General features: G+C 42.4%; 1 protein-coding gene across 3 annotated transcripts; it reads left to right on the forward strand.

Annotated features, from left to right (window-relative positions):
* Positions 1–708: 708 nt before the first annotated feature.
* TM7SF3 (transmembrane 7 superfamily member 3) lies at positions 709–18,313 on the forward strand. Of its 3 annotated transcripts, XM_027450024.3 has the most exons (13): positions 765–899; positions 1,055–1,172; positions 6,069–6,223; positions 7,886–8,036; positions 8,456–8,576; positions 8,871–9,042; positions 10,071–10,248; positions 11,477–11,563; positions 11,977–12,057; positions 12,804–12,956; positions 14,289–14,386; positions 14,735–14,897; positions 16,049–18,313. In XM_027450024.3, the coding sequence occupies exons 2-13, from the start codon at positions 1,139–1,141 to the stop codon at positions 16,309–16,311; spliced, it is 1,656 nt and encodes a 551-aa protein (XP_027305825.1). In that variant the 5' UTR covers positions 765–899; positions 1,055–1,138; the 3' UTR covers positions 16,312–18,313. The 3 variants fall into 3 exon arrangements, with proteins under 3 accessions (XP_027305824.1, XP_027305823.1, XP_027305825.1); XM_027450022.3 differs by lacking the exon at positions 1,055–1,172 and having other exon boundaries at positions 710–899; XM_027450023.3 differs by lacking the exons at positions 1,055–1,172; positions 11,977–12,057 and having other exon boundaries at positions 709–899.
* The last annotated feature ends 518 nt before the right edge of the window (positions 18,314–18,831 follow it).

Raw genomic sequence — 18,831 nt, forward strand, 5'->3', positions numbered from 1 at the left:
TACCAGATGATACTGGAGGTCTTTTCCAACCTTAATGATTCTATGATTCAATGATATCCTGTCAGAGAAAGGATATCCCAATCACAGCAGGCAAAGATGTAGAGAAGAAAGAAAAGCCACTTGTCTGAAATGATTGCAGCCTTAAATGCAGAACAGCGCTCATCGCTGCGTTCTTATACCAGGCTTGCAGCTTCCTTTTGTATATGAACTGGGAACTGGATCAAAGCAAGCTGGGAAAAACACACTCAACAAAACAGGGAGGAGTCTGCAAAGCTTTTTAGAGTCTACGTTAGACTATAAGTTCATAAACAAGGCAGAAACAGCAACAGGATCATCTTAAAACTTATGGAAAGTGGAAAAAGAGACTTTTAATTTGCCTTCTATCATCTTGTCATGAGCCCATGAATCACCTGCACAGCCAGAAGCACCTTAAGCACACCAGCAACCTCAGGGGCTGCACTGTGCTTTATCAGACTATGTGAAAACAAAACACCAGTGCATTAATTAAATAAATAATAATAATTTGACACCCCCGGTACATAACAGCTCAGCGTGGATATCTTCCCAAGCTCACCACCACCACTACCAATCCTAGCCGTGGAAATCACCACACAGCCGGGGAAGGTGGCTGGGGCCGATAAAAGCCGTTTTGGGGGCATTTATGCCCCGTTACCTCGGCCAGGTGGGTGAGGGGAGGCGAGAACGGCCTGGGCCGGGCAGAGCCTACGAGGCGGCGCAGCGCTCCCTCGCAGGCTCCGCCCGCCCCAGCATTCTCGTCAGCGCCCTGGCTCTTTTTTTCAGCCTCCTCTCCTCTTCTCTCCTCAGCGCCATGCGGCTCCCCCCCTGCGTCTTGCTGCTCCTGGGGCTCGCCGAGGCGCTACGAGAGGCCGGCGCCTCAGGTGAGCCTGGAGACGGGGCTCGGGAGGGAGGCTGAGGGCTGCGGCCGCCATTACGTGGCGGGAGGGAGCGAGCTGGTCGAGCGCGGTTCGTTGCGGGAAAAGGGTGCTTTACGCCTCCCACTTCTTTATTTTTAATTTAAATTATTGTTTAACAGTCTTGCACCTTATTAGCTACGCATCTTATAGCAATAACAGCCCTGCACCTTATTAGCTGTGGACGCCACCGTTTGAACAATCTGATGGATCTGCTGCCTACAGTCCTGCTGCTACAGGGTATGGTGTAGGCTTAGGGGTGTGGAGTTGTATGGTGTAGAGCTCTGTGCCTTTTGAGGAAACAGGTTGGCATTCACTAGGCTAGGAGTTCATATCAGAAAGGGAAGAGGGTTAACTGCTTCTTTTTGTGACAGCTCTCAAGAGGTTATGGGTTCCCAGCACCTTGCCAATTGCAGGCTGAAAACCACTAGCTTTTTAAAAACAAGGAAATGAGCGAAACCTCCAAATATTTGGAACTCTGTTCCTAAAATGACTTGTTGGCCTGCTGATGGAATCTCAGTTTATTAAGCATTTGCTTTTCTTGTAATTCCTCTGTGTGCATGCACGGGACTATAATAGGTCTCTGAAAGTAAGTGGACTGTAATGATTATATCTTGTGAAGATTTAACAGACGCTTACTTCCTTATCATTAATCTCTTATCTTTTTTTTGTTGTTCAAATAAAGGAAAAAATAAGCAGTTTCCTCAGAGATAAGCAAGCAGTCTCTTATGTTAGGGCTGATATAAGCCTCCTCTTAGTTTTTATTCTAAGCTAGCATGGAACAAAGTTTAATTCTCCAGCAGGAGCAATCTACTCTCGAGATACTCTGCAAGGCTGCAAGACAGCCTTTGGAATCAGTCCCAAGTGTGCAAGTATTCTTTCTGCTCTAGTCTTGGTGTTCTTGCAGGTTCTGAGAACTTCAGCTTGGTACTTGGTGGTGGTGGGTAGGTTTGAGAATAAAGGTTCAGTATTCTTAGGTCTCAATCTCTTTATTAAAAGATGCTGATAAGCAACTTCTCGCACAGACTTGATTGAAGATGGTTCTTAAATTTAGTTTATTTTCTTAACGGTATTTACAAAGGCAGAATGAAAGTGAGACAGCAGCTGCTTTGCCTTGAAGTAACTTGTTGATACACCTTGCAGAATTGAGGGTAAAGGGGAAGAAGAATATCTCCTTCATGAGAAGTTAATAAGCTGTGTAATTTGTGTACCAAACCCAAACTTGTTATTAGGCCCATTAAACAAGGACACCTACTTATTGGTTCACTGATTTGAAATTGTCTTGTGGCTGTTCAGTTTGGGATATCCAGGTTTGTGGAGATGGCTTCTGCTATCTCCTAATACTAGAAGATCCCACTTCACTTCTAAAGTGTTGACAAGTAAAATCTGCCTTTGATGGCTGGTATTACTTTTCCAGGGCTCTGATGGGCTGCAGCTCTTTAAACTGAGTATTTAGGCAGAAGTATATTAAACAGAATGCATGTTTCCTCCTGGGATCCCCATGTTTATGAAATAGAACTTACGAAATATGAAATAAGATACAGTTCTACTAATAGTCATGCAAAAACAAGAAGCAATGGAATGATTGTTTTCCTTCTGCTCCTTCACCCCTGGCATATCTGGATCTACTTAGTTTGTGCTAGCTGTTTAGTCTATACAGAGACAGCCTTTTAAAACAAGAGTTTCCCATAAAGCTATTCTGCAGTTTGAGTGTGGCAGCTGGTCACTTGTATCTTGTGGCATTTTCTGACCAGGGAACTTTTGTCTGAGACATGTATACTGACTGAGCATGGCTCTGCAGGTAAAGGGCTGTTTCTGCATGGACAACAAAGGTGTTTCTTCAGTACCTTAATGGAAATTGAATTGAGCCGTAGGGTGTCACTAAGAACCTCATGTGGTTAGCTCTTCATTGGCAATGGGGAATGACACTTGACTACTGGAGCTGGCAGGGTGGGTGGCTCAATTAAAGTACCAAATGAGCTGAGGGCTTGGCACTGAATCAGCAGCATGGAAATGGTTCTACAGAATGGAATTGATTTGATCTGCAGTTTCTCCAACAAGCATAGAGAACGAATAAAAAATGCTCTGCAGAACTGGCTGCCTTGATTCTTAGAGTAATAACTTGTGGTCTCTACAGAGCTCTGAGAGGTTAAATTTCTCTGCTGTCTTTACTAGCTTTGCTCATTTAGTTAGTGGGAGAAATGATGCAACATGGGGTGACAGAGCAGATTGTTGTCCACCTTTGCTTCTCAGTTCTGTGTGTGCTCCTGTCTTAGTATTGGTGGTACTGGTACACTGAATAATAACACATGCTAAGTACTCCAACTTTGTTCTTGCTCAGTTTGAATAATACTGACTTGAAGTATCTGTTTTCAGTTGATAGTTCTTGTAATATTAATTCCTCTCTTGTGTCTTATCTAAAACCACATGCATCGACCTTCAGACTTCCTCCTCTTGTAGAGAGGAGGAGTTTAGCCTGGCATCTTACCAGCAGTTTCCAGATCTCCACTGTTTTAAAAGAAGTGGAGCAAAACCAAAAAGAAATAAAGCTGGGATGCCTGGATCTTGTTTCTGGCTCACTTCTGTGATAGTGTTATCTTAGTAGCCCTGTCTGGCATACTATGTTCATGGAGCTGAAGCGTGTGTGCTGTGTCCAGCACTATGTTCATGGAGGCCTCTGTTTTCTGCCCTTCAAAGCTGTTCTGCCACCACTGGCAGCCCAGTGATGGATGGCCCTGGGGAATTGTGAGTAGGTTGTTTTGTCTAGCTTCCACGGAGTCTGCCTAGGAGCACCACCAATGACTTCTTTGAAAGACAGAAATTGAGAAGGCAGGAAGGTTTTTAGGTGGTATTGTCTGTGGCCATGTAGCAACTGTTCTTCCAGCAAATTACTTAAAAGATTCTGCTGCTTCACAGTGTTTGTGAACTCTCCTTAGTGATCTTTCAAGCCTAGGTGGAAGTGTGGTTCAAGGAGCCTGTAGAAAGCAAGCTGAAAAATACTAGCTTGGCTGGCTGTAGTCATTCTTGTTCTTTATCCTGAGTCTATACTATTCTGTCAGACTTCAGTTTAAAATGAAATGTGCTGTTCTAGGAGCAGTTATGCAAGCACTAAAGAAATGTAGAATGCCATGCCTTAATTTGCCACGCTAATTAAACTTCAGAGAGTGCCTCTGACATTCAGAGTCCCATGATCATGTTGAAGTAGCGTCTGCATGTCTTGCTGACAAATCCGCTCTTACATATGTGGAGGCCTCTGGGTGTAAGTACAGAGGGGAGGTGAGAAACTAAGCAGACCAGAGCTATTTTTCCCCCTTGCTGTAGAGCATAGAGAGGATGTATATGGTTTCAGTTTTTCCTTAAAAGACCATTTTGGTGAACTTCCTGCAGTTCAGGAAACTGCCCTTAAAGTTCAGAGTTGTTTTCCCGTTTTCTAAATTTCACATCAAATTGTGTGCATAGAAAGTTAGTGCTTTTTAAGTGCCCTTCTCTAGCTTTTGCAGTTAGTTGCATTTCTGGTAAAATGTAAGAGCTAAGGGGGAAAGAAGTATTGTGGAGAGGTGGATGTCTGAATACTGCTCAAAGGACTTCATGAGAAACTGAAAAATACTCAAAGCTTTTCTTTTGGTAGTTCTAATTTTACATTAGTATTTAATGCTTGAGAACTTGCAGTAGAAACTTCTCTACCCTAGCAGAAACTGCAGGCGATAAGATAGAAAAAAAAATCTTTAGTCTGATTCATATTTCAGCAAGGGTTTTACTGGTAATCATTGAAGTTTTGGGGTGAGCATAGGAGCAAGGTAAGCACTGAAGTTAGCAAGATGAAAGTATTTTCTTTCTCTCTCACTACTGTGATAAGAGTAGATGATGTATAAATGTAGGAGCTCACCTCTGTTTACATGCCTTCAGAAGGCGAAGAAGCTGGCCAGAGATGCAGTTCTTGGCAGGGGAGAAGGAGTAGTAACAGGAAAGGGATATGGAATATTGAGTGTAGAGTTCTGAATGAGAAGACTTCCGTTTTTTGAAAGGGAGACCGCCTGAGACACCGATGACAGCGATTGTGGGACAGTGCTGTTTGTACTTGAGTAGAAGAAGCACAGAGTAACTTGATGGTATAAACCCATGTGCTGGAAGAGGCAACTCTGCTGTGGAAGTAATATGCATCTGTTTGATAAGCTTTAGGTCAGTTGGGTTTCTGTGTCTGCATGCCTGAAGGGGAATTATTATGAAGCATCAGAATGCAAAGCTGAAGGGCATCGTGCTTGCCGCATGCATCTAGTCTGTCCACTCTTCAACAAAAGAAAATCTTGTGGCTTCTTTACAGCTGCTTCTCTTCCCTTCTCGAAATCCCCAGTCCCCCAAGAGCACAGCACAGGGAGAAACCAGGCTTTCTTGTGGGACTTGAACAACAAGCCAAAGATGATTCTCAAAGGATCTTATATCCTGGGTCATGTGGCTCTTTGTAAATTAAAAAGGCAGCAGGTGACAGAGCTATGTGCATCCTAAGAAGAAATGGTCTTGGTTGCATCTTAGAAAGTCATTAGACTTTAGATGCATAAATAAGGGTAGAACAGTCCTAATAATTAGGAATAGTGTGGGAGCAAATGACATGTGAACTGGAAGTGGGTGAGTATACTTCTTTAAACTGCAGGCTTGATTCTATTGTAGGATTTGACCCAATTCCCATCATTGGGGAATTTGCCCAGGAAGTCCAACTGGGCAAGTTGGCTGGCTAATACAAGCATATTGTCCTGGGTTTGCAAAAGAGCAAGTAGAGCTCAGGATATTATTTACTTTAGCGATTATTGCTTGCCCCTGATTAGCTGCAGGTGAGAAGCCAGTGCAGTGTCTTGTTGGAGCTAGACAGAGCTCCTGGCAGGAAGTCAAGTCCTGTGTGCTTAAGCCTGGTGAATGCCAGGCTGTCTGGAGGCTTCTGCCTGCACATGTCCCTGTAGGTATACGTCTGTGTGCAGGAGCTTCTGCAGCCATAACTTACTGAGTACAAGCACTATGAAACGTCTTGCTTTGTTCCCAGCTAGTATGTTATTGGGTTACTGGAAGCTTCCAGGCTGTTCTTGAGAACTGCTTCTCATGTGGGCAAAAAAAGTAGATCTTCCTTTTTCTTCTTTTGGAATGCAGGTCTTCTTGAGCTCTCCCTGGGAAAATTCAGAAATGTGCTACTTAACCAGACCAATCCAGTAGAAGCTGTAATCAGGAACATTGCAAGCAATGTGACAGTTGTTATTTTTCAAGTACATGCACAGCAAAACAGCGTGGTGATATCCTTTGATAAGGTATGGTAAGAGTGTCATTTCTGTTATCAAATACTATGCTCTTTCCCTAAATGAGAACTAAGAGCTCTCCTACACGTAGGAATACAGAATTCATACTATGTAAGTACCACATAGCCATGCAAGTAACATGCATTTCTGAAACTTAAATATTACTTTCTCATGTGTCATGATGGCATTTTAGAAGCCTTGATGGCAAAGTTTTCAGAGCTTCAAGGCTTCATTCTTGGTGGGAGTGGTGCTTCTGACATATGACTGCTGACCATGTCCATTGGTGTTTGATTAAAAATGGATTCATAATAAGCATATATCCCAGAAACCTTGTTATGCTAAGATCTACTGCTTTGGGATGTTCATCTGTCTGTCCATGTGGCTTGTAGATAGCTACTGCAGTTACAGTGTATTGTAATCCCAGCTGCTGCTCCTGAATTTAATTCTTGTTTGGTAGCATATGGAGAAGTTCTTCTATGGTACTCAAGTGAAGGCTGTCACTTCTAGCCAGCAGCACAAGCATTCCTACTGCTATACACTAGCCACTATTTGTCCTATCGTTACTCAGGTGCAGTCTAAAATACTGACTTCTGTGATACTGTAAACCAGTAAGTTGTGTTTGACTACATTCTGCTCAATGTTGGAAGTACTAGGTATCAACCTAGTACTTCCAACATTCAACCTATCAACAGCTGCCATCCTGTTTCCCATCACTGTATTCCAAATAAGAGTATGTTGGGTGCCAAGAACTATGCTGGGAAACTTTAAAAGATGAATAACCTGGTACACAAGTTGCCCAGCTCAGTCTCCTTTATACTGTTGAAATACCCAGGATTACGGGGCAAAGGCACTACTGCTACACCTACTCAGTCTTTGATTACCAGTCATAGGGTTTTCTGCTGCCATTTCAATCCCTGCTTGCATGCATGGGGCTTACCAGGCCAAGAGCTATGTAAATATGGCTGTACTGCTTCTAGGGCTGGCTTGCTTCTAGAGCAACTGAGCCAGACCTTAATGCCTGCCTGGTCCAAAGTGCTTCCTTGCAATGTTGCCTCTGATAACTGTGGTGGTCTTGGACAAAAGCACATTTTCCATGCTGAAATAGATTTGACTGCAGGCCAGCTGGTTGTTCCAGCCATGAGAGTGGTGCTGCCATTGCTGACAGATCTTTCCTCCAGGCTCTTGGTTCTGAAAGGGATGGTGTTGGGGGAGCTGTGTGGCATGGCTAGTGTTAAAAGCCAGCTGTTACACAGTCATCTCCCTCCTGGTGGTGATAGCAAGGTGTTTGTGCACTTCAGCTCCGAGCATGCTCTTTCGTGCCCTCACAGCTTTTTTGTAAGGGATATTCTAATCCATCTATATCTTTACTAGTCAATGCATGTTTGTATAGCATTAGGCTTAACTAGCTAGAAATCTCTGCTGTTTGCTTGTGGTATTAACTCTTTGATAGGCTCAAAAGTCCAACCAATAAAGTTTGAGACTGAGTTGGGCAATATATGGTGTCAGAGGTTGTTCTTTTTTTCAGTTCTAACCTTCTAGCTATCTGTGGCAGCTGGCACTGAGGTGTGTGCCCTACAGGTTTGTGTCAGGGATGGGGCTACTGTGCAATATGTTTAGTTATAGTGACATGCAATGCTGAAGAACTGCTTGCTTATATAATCCATTTCTGTCCAGAATCCATCTGCAAACAGCTCAGGAACTGGAGTAGACAAAGGACTGATTTCTATCCTTCGGCCTCAGCAGAGTGTGTGTACGTGGTACCTTCGGTCACTGGATGCTAACCAGGTGCTAAGCACAGCTATCTCCATTCCATATATGGAGAAAGGTATGGTCTTATTTCTTGTGACAGAATACCAGCTCTGCCTACTACAAGCTAATTAAGTGTTAGTGTTGGCTTTTCAGAGGTAGTATTCTTACATGGTGCAAGTGTATGATGGAGAGAGATACTGTGGGCTGCCAGAGCTTGGGATCATTAGAGACTTGTGTATAGAATGTACTGTTTGTTCTTGTTGTGACTTCAGCCTTAGAGTAGAAAAACACTGTGCTTGTGTATCAGGGCTTATGTTAGTGATTGTAGTGAAACCACTTCTATCATCTGCAAGAGTAGAATCTGACAGTTTTGTATTCTCAGCAAGCAGAATATGCCTGCCTGCAAATGCATGTGTTGCTGAGGTCTTATCACTTTTTTTCAAGCTGTGTAAGGATGAAGTAAATACTACTACAGCTAACTTTCTTATTTTCTAGATCCTATACCTGGAGGCTGCAATCTAGAATTTGACTTGGAAGTGGATCCCAACATTTACTTAGACTATACCTTGGTTGATATACACATCAAGTTTGCTCCTGCAAACTTGGGATATGCTAGGTATGTGTGTTTTTCAATAAGTAAAACAAAAGATATGGACTACAGTGTACTCAGCAGACCTCTCTTATCCTATATTTGACTAGGATCATAGTATAAGATTCTGCTGGAAAGGTTGAACATCAACTACTGGTGGAAATCTTGTTTGCTGCAACCAGCAATCTAAAAAGTAAATGAAGAAAAAGAGGATGGGGGGAGGAGGTAACACAGGAACTGAAAGTTGCATCTTGTGGGAGAGATTATCTGTCTGGAGGCTTGTGCTGGGCTTGTAGTTGACTTTTCTTTTTTTAATTGTAGAGGAGCAAATCCACCAGCCTGTGATTCAGGGACTGGTCAGAACTCCAGATGGCGGCTGCGCTATGATGTCTACCAGTACTTCTTACCAGAGAACAACCTTTCTGAGATGGTACTCATGAGCCACATACGGAAGATGTCTGAGGTGCAAAGTATCAAAGCTAATGGTGTTAAAGTAAGTATGAAGCATCAGCATACCAGGTGCTTAGTAGTAGCATTGTATTAAACTTTCTCCTCCCCTGTGCCTCTAATTTTTGAGTGGTGATGTAGGCAAGCTGCTGATGCTTGAGGCTTCCTGCTTGTGTCTGGGATTTCTGGCTAGGAAGTGTACAGCACCTGCACACAAAATGGCAGCCACTGGCTCTTCTGGGAGAGGAAGCTAGTGAGTACAGCTTGAAATGTCATGGGACTGAGACCTCTTGCAATGGTCTTTGATATTAGGTTGAGATTAATGATGGGTGTGTGAAGTGTTTGTCATGTATCCTATTCTTAATCGAGTAAGTCGTTATTGCAGCGTCTTCTTAATTGCTGAATACTGCTTTAGTCACAGTAATCATTCAGTGATGTTGAGGCTAGTTTACCTATAGCAATATTGCCATTGAGTACCTCTTAATCCAGAAGTAGAGCTGCTTCTGACATCACTCCTATAATGCCTGGCAGATGCTGAGGACTGAGCAGGGAATGCAAGAAACAGTGTAGTGGAACTGGACTAGGTGCTGACCCCAGTTTAGAGTGACATAAAGAGTTGACATGACAGCAAACACTTGCATCATGTTTACCTACTCCAGGCAAAGAGATTGGAATGGATGGAGGGGGGAAAATGTCAGTGACCATGACCTGTCTGGTCTTGCTAGGGAGTGGGATGGCAGCCTTACCTACCTGCTTCTGAGGACAGACCTGGATTAAGAAGACTGATAGAGAAAGTTGGACTCTCTTCAAATAAGGAGAAACAAAACATTGGTGGGAGAATCTTACGTGCTGTCAGAAATTGTTGCTGTTTTTTGGAGGAAGTGGAGTCCATTCTATGAGCCTTTAATACCTCAATTGATAATGCTAAGATGTTTGTTCAGAATAGGAGAGCTGCTGGCTTCTTGCTGGTCATTTTTCTTGAGCTGCTGAGTATTGTCCGGCTGTATGGACTCAATGTGCCATCAGACACAGTGACAGGCAGTTATTTGTGACTAAAAATTCTCTTTGTTCCAGATGCTTACGTTGACAACTGATGATAAGACCAATGTCTACTTCTCCTCACTCCCTGGGCAAGGTGTGATCTACAATGTCATAGTATGGGATCCTCTTTGGAATACTTCTGCTGCATACATACCTGTGCATACGTATGCCTGCAGCTTTGTTGACCTAGTGGATAACTGCTCTTCTCTCAGTAAGTTGGGACTTGTAGGTCCCTGCCAACTCATCTCAATCTCATTGTGCTCCAGCACACTGAGTGGTGCTTTTTAGAGCTTTTTACGTGGTATATAGCCTGGATATGTTTTTGTTGCTTTATGACTGAGTCTGCTTCTTGATTGAGGAGAAATTCTAGAATGATAAAATAAATCTAAGGAAAGCTGTTAGCAAGTGAAAGCTTAACTTAATGGAGGTTTAATGTTTGGCTTATAACTTGATGCCTTTTTCTGTTTGAACTAGATACATAATTCTAAATCACTTTATAGTGCTTTAGGTGCTGCATGTGGAAACCAAGCGGGTAAAAACACAAGCTGGATTAGGGCCCAGCTTTATCTTCTGAACTGCATTGGTGCTAACAGGAATCAGTAACATACAAATATTTTGAAAGGAGACAGTCACCTGAAAATAATGCCAGCAGTAGAAATGTGATTACAAAGTCATGCTACTTTCTACAAAGTCATATAACAATAGAATTTGAGCAAAGCTGCTGATGTTATGATCATGGGAAGGACAAGAATAATGGATAGAATATGCTTACAAAGTAAGACTTGTCCTCCTAATTGTCCTATAACACAAGTAGCTCATCGAGTTTAGTGTCATAAGACACCGTAAGAGATTATCAGGGCTAAAAACCTTTTCCCTAGTTTTCTGAATTAGAGAAATGTAGTCTACTTGTTTTAAATTGTGTAAATGACAGTAAGAATTCTTCCTAGGAGACAGAGGTGAGCTGTACTGGAGTACTAACAGTCCTTTCTGTTGCACAGAAAACTGTATTAAAGGGATATAAATGTGAAGGCTGAAAAGATAAAGACCATAGCTGCTGTCTGGGTCACCAGCCCTGCAGTGCTGACTTCTATAGATGATTGGATGTCCTTACTTTAAAGCTGAGTAGAGCTTTTTCAAATCTGTAATGGTGGTACTACAAATAGTTAAGCAGCTGTAATTTGCTAATAGTTACAGAAACTTCAGTCCCTTGAATAAGGAGGAAGCTTTTGACTTAGTACTCAGACTAGAGCTAGTTAAATATTCTTTTGGAGGCTTTATTAAGGTATCTTTTAGGTTGGCTGCTGTAGATCTGTTCGCATTGTGAGTCTGAAGGAGTAGCAGTTACCATTACTGAGTCTACCAACAGTAGTAACTTGACTTTGTTAGTCTCATTGTTGGGACTACTAGATAGGAATGCTGATAACCTTTTCTTCTTGTAGGCAAACTCTCTACCAAAATATTCTTCACTGTTCTTGCTGTTCTTGGCCTCTTCACTTGCTTTTTTGGACACAGATTCTGGAAAACAGGTACTGAGTTCTTTCTCATTATAAATCTGGTTGGAATTTCATAGGTGTACCTTAGACCTGTAGCACTATTGCTGAAGAATCACCTGGTAGCGATTATGTCAATTAGGTCCACTGCTGTGCTCTAACAAGATCAGAGATTGTAAGTGCAGAACAAGAAGCTTCTGGTATTTGAAGAACAGGTATCTAGAACGAGGATGCATGATGGAGAACATGCAAAAATCATGTTTATTTGATGTGCTTGAGGAGAGCCCTTTCCAGAACCAAGTGTTGCCTGTCCCTTCTCCTGTACTTAACAGCTAGTGAGCTGAGATTTCCCTTCCCTGTTGTAAAACAAAGGTGTCTGAAGATGTACAGAAATAGGCTTGCTATGGGGTGATATGACAGCATACTGAATCTCTTTCCCTTTTCTCTAGACTTATTCTTCATGGGTTTCATAATCACAGGATTTTTCTCCTTTGTATTCATCACTAGGGTAACTGGCCTTGGTTATGATGGTGAGTAGATATCAGGATACCCCCCATCCTCTTCCTGAAACATTATTGCCGTGGATCCTTTAAGTAAAATTTTAGTTGTGCTTGCAGCTGGCTAGCTGTGGGAAGGATAGGAAAGTATGGTACATGGGTACTTGAACTGAGCTTGAATAGGTTAACACTGAGTATGCAACAGAGTAACTGTTGTCTTTGACCTCAGACAATGAAATGGAGCTCATAGCTGCAACTCTGACAGACAAATTTGCCTGTCTATCCAATGGAGATGCAGGTCCTCAGGAAGGAGGCATGTTAGAAATTCCCAGAACATTTGTTTCTTTCAGAATGGGTGGACCTCAGTTTCAAATCAAATGCAGGTTGCATGTGTAAAATTGATCAAGCGGTCTGCATCCTGTCTATTAGACTAGCAAGAATTGGTTCTTGTGTCTCTATTACACTCTGCCTCATAACTGCTTTTCTGGTGCACTACCTATTGCAACCATAATTGCTCTAGGAACTCAAAGTACTACTGTGCATAGCAGCAACACCATCAGTATAGTCCTGTGGCACTCTCCCAGTAGCATACCCTCAGCTGCTGATTGGAACCCGAGTGAGATGCATGAAGCACAAATGTGAGCTAGTTTCAGAAAGCTTTCATTAGGTAACAAAAATCAAGTATTCAAGTAAATCTGTTTGAATAGGCTATTACAGTAACTGAAGTTTTCAGAGTGTTGCTACAGTTCTTTATTTAGAATTCCCCCTCTTTTTTCCAGTGCGTCTTATTTTGACAGCAGTAGCTGGGATTATTGGAGGGCTTTTGCTGGTTGCAAGCTGGTGGAGATTTGGCTCTGTCCTACTCTGTATGTTGCTTATCGGACTGGTGCTGGGATTTCTCTTCTCATCTGTGGTCTTCTTTACTCCACTAGGTATGTACTGAAATATTCTGCTGCAAAGTGACTGAGTGATACTTCACTGCTGTATTACAGGGACACTGCAAGGCTTCAGAACAAATGCTGTTCTCTGGTTTATATTAGTGTGCTTCTTAATTTATTTTTTTTTTTGCCTTCCTGATGTTGGGAGGAATAGAGATGTCTCTGAAGATTTCCTTCATGTGTGCTGCAAATGAAACTACTTAGGGTAATCTGTACTTGCGGGAAAAGGAAACTGCTTATTCTTCCCACACAAGCAGCCTGCATTTCAGCAGTCTGACACCAGCTGTGCTCCAGGCAAGCATTTTCTGTCTGTCTTATTCTCTGATTCAGAGAAAGTCACAGAAAATCTACAGTCTAACTCTGAGGCTTCAGGCATGGAGGCATCATAGATCAAGAGGAGCTCTTGCCTGTTACTCTTCACCACACCACAGTGCAAGGCTCTGGCAGCACTATACTGTAGGAGTCAAACTTGTATTTACAGCTGAACTGACATCATCAGGCTTTTCAGAATCTCTTTATTAAGAGGAACAGCAGACAAATCACATGAAAGCAGGCAAGGCTGCTGAGATGAACTCCCCAGGGATGTGAGAGCACCAACTGTACTGTTTTCTTTGCTGTGACTTTAAATCTCAGAACTGCTTTCCTTTCCAGCTTTCCTACTTAAGATCTGCTGGTGGGGCAGTTCTTCATTTCTACAGTTGTCTGTTTGAGCTGGCTTATGATTCTGTGGTAATCTGTGCAGTCCCTGGTTGTTCTTCATTAAGTGAAAAAAGTGAATTGACTGGGGATCAGTTGGTCCCCTGTTTAACTGACAGGTCTTTTGAAAGCAGGGGGAAACAAAGTAGTGTTTAATCAAGTGACTTAATTACTTTCTAAAGCCAGAAGAGTTTGTTGCTGAGTGATGTGGCGCTTGCACTTGCACCCAACCCTAGATAAACCTACACATTTATAGATTATTTATGCACGCTTACAGATTATAAATGTATGTGGCCAATAAAATGGCTTCTTACTAGGTGGAAGTACTCTGGTACTTCTCACTCGCATCAAATGAGTAGCATATACTTTAAGTCTTGTTTGGACAAGATCTGCTGTTCCAGCTTATAGTACAGGACCTGTACTGGAACTCTGTTTCTGCTCGTGTTTTGGATGAGTGCTACAATGCATCTGAATTTACATTTGAGCTTAAATGTATCTTTAATGCTGTTCTCCAGATATTTCTAAATACATGAAAACTTTGGGGAAAAGCATACCCCCAGCCTCTTAGAAAAAAGTGATTATGCTTTGCTAACGCTAGTAAGCTACTTGTGGAATATGGTGTCTTTGCAGGAGACTACAGGGTCTTCCGGGATGATGTTGTGTTCTGGGTGACCTTTTCTTCTATAGCCTTGATGATTCCAGTGCTTTTTGTTGGCTGTCCAAGAATTGTAAGTCATCTGTCCTTGGAAGGAGGAGGGAAGGGGTGTCAGACTACTATGCAAAGTGCACTACTGTGGGATGTGTGTAAAAGATCTAATATAGCAGGGGACAAGTTCTAGGGAGCTCCTGTTCAATGTTACTTGTGCTAACTGGTCCATAAGCAAAGGATTTCTTCTTTCTTTAGTGTTACACCTAATACCTGCTGACAGTTCTATTGCTCTACCTCTCCTGTCTTAACAGGATGCCTGGATAATGAGGTGTGGGCAGCCAGCTGCTTGTGGAAGAACTGATAGGAAGTATTGCATTAAGGTGGTGGCTATCAGTCCCCTAAAGCTGCGTTTTTTCTCCCCCTCTAGCTGAACTTACTGGCCTGTGGAATAATAGGTTCTTATTCAGTGGTCCTAGCTATTGCCTGTTACATCTACACAAGTCTTGCTTACATCACCTTAGACCTACTCAGAAGGATCCTCAATGATTACTTCAGCAGAGCCTACACAAATGTGCCTTTTCAAACAAATGGTGAGTGCTCTTCTTAGACTTTCAGAACTAGTATTAAAAAAATGCTTGTTTGAGAACTGCACTTTTGGTTCCTTTTTTTTTTTTAACAGTGTGTGTTGAGGGTAGGAATGGATGAAAAGAACATAAGTATGGTGTGAGATTTGATACACAATTTTGAGTTGGCTGTGTACTTGGCCCTGGTGAGGCCACACCTTGAGTACTGAGTTCAGCTCTGGGGCCCCCAATAATATGGAGGACATGAACCTATCAGAAGAGTTCTGAGGAGGATCATGAGGATGATCAAGGAGTGGGAGCACTTCTATGAAGACAGGCTGAGGGAGTTGGGGTTCTTCAGTCTGGAGAAGAAAAGGCTTCAGGGAGATCTTATGGTCACTTTCCAATACCTAAAGAGGGCATAACAGGAAACCTGGGGAGGGACTCTTCATCAAGGAATGTAGTGATAGGACTAGGGGTAATGGCTTTAAACTGAAAGGGGGAGATTTTAGATTACACTTCATAAAGAAGATCTTTACTCAGTGTGGCAAGGCACTGGAACAGGTTGTCCAGAGAAGGTGTGGATGCTCCATCCCTGGAAGTGTTGAAGGTCACGTTTTATGTTGCTTTAAGCAACATGGTCTAATGGAAGGTGTCCCTGCCTATGGCAGGGGGGTAGAACTAGATGATCTTTAAGGTCTTTTCCAACACAAAATAATCTGTGATACTGTAATCTATGACTCCGATGTGAAGCTTCTAGCAGATGTTATATGACAAGGCACTTACTTTTCAGATGTTTTTTTTTTCCAGATGCCTTTCAGGCTCAGACTGATGTGTTTTCAAGTGGCAGTCAGAGACTGCCACGACTGAATAGCCTTGCTTCAACTCTGTTTTGTTCTTGCCTTTTCATGGATTCTCCCTGCATGTGAGGATGATAAGGGACAATACTTTCCCTTCTGTATTTAAACTTAAGTGTTTGTGCCCAAGTACAAATCACAGAATCATAGAATGGTTTGGGGTGGGAGGGACCTTGAAGTTCATCTAATTGGTAATATGAGCAGGGACACCTTCCACTAGATTGAGTTGCCCAAAGCTCCATCCAGTCTTGCCTTGAATACTTGACAGGAGGTAATGTTCCTGCTTTACCAGAATCAGTGTTTTTCTTTTCTTTTCTTTAGACTTTATTATCCTGGCAGTGTGGATAATGCTGGCCCTCAGTGGAGTGACTGTGCAGCTTCGTCGAGAGAGAAGTGAAGTGTCCTTCCCACCACACCCTTATCTTATCTGGAAACGGGAAAAGGAGCGCAGAAGCACAAATATCTTAGACCCTAGCCATCACATCCGTCCCTTAAGAGAGAGGATACATAGCAAGCTGCTGCAGATTAAAGAGGTATTTCAGAAAGAGCAGCCAGCTGGGGAAAGAACTCCGTTGCTTCTGTAACCTGCCAAATAACTGGTGGGAACAGAGGAAGAACTTAAGCAAGATGACTGATCACCAGCAAACCAGCCAGTGCTGCAGGCTTTTAGCACTGCCAGCTTGTCCTGCTTAATTGGAGGATGATGCTTCTTCAAACTGGAAGGAAAGTTATCTGTCCTGTACACTACATGCTGTTTTTGTGACTTTCCTCAACAGCCCACCTGGACTGCTGTAACAAGTGTATATGTCTAGCTGCAGAGATCTTGTTTTAAAGGTCATGTACAGGTATTTATCTTGTGGTGAGCTAGTACAATGTTTAAGCTCATGAAATATCAAACAGCCCTTCAAAAGTAGCCTCTATGGTATTGGTTCTTTCCTTGCAGCATGAAGATGGCTGCCAAAATATTGCCTGACTTGCTCCCACAGGTGAGCAGTCTGCCATCTTGCAAGGGAAGAAAGACAAGGGCCATACACAGAAAGGGTTCTTCTAGCAGGAGCTGAAGTATCATCTTCTAATAGGTACAGAATGTGTGGCTGCAGACAGTTGTTTCCAAGAAGTATTACTGAACCTTGCAAGCTATATTAAGTGACTTGAATTTAAACTGCACTGAATTAACTTTAAGTGAGCATACTTGGGCTCAGGAAGTGGATCTGATCTGAGATAATACCTTCTGTTTCAGTGGGTTCTGTAGCAAACATATCTGGTCTCTGTACAGAGACGACTGCTAAGAGAACACAAGTGGCTTGCCTCCTTGTTTGCTTTCTGAAGAACCTGTGACTTGCTTCAGCTATGGTATCATTTATTGATAGGGTGCTGTCATAAGAGAACAACTGGAATAAGCACTTTGTAGCCAATGTCAGTCTTTCCTGAGATTGGATGAAACACTATGATTCTTCTTTAATCAATATATCTTCTAGTTTTTGCCGTTTAAGGGGGTGAAAACAGCGTACTGCAGGCAAAATACTGACCAGGATCCTTGCTGACTGATTGTGTTCCTTACCAGTTTTACCTCTGCCCAAACCAGAATGCAGTGTAAAAAGAGATAAGGGACCACTCTTGTGTTCAGTGGAGAATTGCGTCTTATTTGGTGGCTTTATTCACTTCCTTAAATAAAAAAAAAAGCCATTTTCAAAATGCAAACTGGAGCATTGTGGGTTTGGCTCACATCAATGCACAAGTTCTGAGCATGTTGGGTTTTCCCTGCCCACCCCTGCTCTTCACCTTCTAATGTTTACATGGTGATCTGTCATGCATTAAACAGTAATGGAAGTATTGTATCCCATATCTTGATGAAGGTTATGGTGGCTCTTTCTGTTTTGTGTTTTTCCCCCCCCCATCCCCCCCACTATCCTTATACTTTTGGTGTGGGTAGCAAAGTGGGTGGTCCTTCCTGTCTGGAGGTGAATGGCTGTTCTGTTACTTGCATGGAACTGCTGCTAGTGAATAGCTATGGTGAAACTTCAGTTCTCAGCCACCATGTTAAAGTCTTGGCAGCAAGTATATCTGAAAAAACTCTTGTCAGAAAAGTAGTGAAAAACTTTATCTAAGGACTTATTTGAAAGCTTAAAACATTCTAGCATTAGAAAGGAACTGACTTTAAAGTGACTCAATTTAGTAGGCCTTTCTTTAAGGAGTGAAACATTGTAGCATGGCGTAGCATCTGAGGTGACTAAGCTGATCTGATGTTTAGAGAAATCCCACAACTGCTTAGAGCTGGAATACTTACCTGAAACAGCTGAGCAAGGCTGAAATCCTGCAGTTAGGGTCTTGCTTCACTCTGCTGTTGTGTGGCAGATTGGGGAAAATGAGGAACTCCTTTGGCCTGTGGTGGACTGATGCTTACTGACTGCACTGATACTGAGCATGTTTGTATTTGACTAAGTAGCAAACACTTATTTGATACACAAATACTCTTAAACATGTTTACCTTGTTTTTAATAACTGCTGTGACTAACATTCTGGAAGAAACAAGTTTAACTCTAATTTTCTATATCTTCTTTATAATAAAGATGTCTTCTGAAATAATATTGTAACTAAAGGGGTCTCTTCATGCTGAATTCAGTTTCACATCTGCAATCCCAAATGCTGAAGCTAATTTAAAAAGTAGTAGTTCTGAAGTGTTAGACCCTCAAAGAATGAGGTGGGGAAGCCTAGCTGATCTGTTATAGAGACTTAGTACGCTCACAGTGACACCTGGAGGTCCAGGCTGGGACTAGTTATTTTCTATATGAATGCATGACCTGAAGAGGTATGTTTTATTGCTTCACTAGACAAAGCTTTAGGAAAAAATAGCTGTCACGTTTCTGACTGTAAACTAGTCTGTGAAATGCCATAGGAAGGTTAGGGCAGAACTAGACTTTGAACTCTTCTGAGATCCTGACTTGAAGATGGTCTTTTGATAGAGATGGATTAGAGATTATTTCCCTATTCTGTAAGCCATAGTGATTAATAGCGACAGTTACCAGAACATACTGATCCACTGCAGTGCTGGGGGAGCTCTTTAAGGCCTTGTCTTGTGTCCCACTTGGTGGTTGTAGAAGGAA

The sequence above is a fragment of the Anas platyrhynchos genome, chromosome 1, assembly GCF_047663525.1.
Source record: "Anas platyrhynchos isolate ZD024472 breed Pekin duck chromosome 1, IASCAAS_PekinDuck_T2T, whole genome shotgun sequence".
In the NCBI taxonomy this organism is placed as follows: Eukaryota; Metazoa; Chordata; class Aves; order Anseriformes; family Anatidae; genus Anas; species Anas platyrhynchos.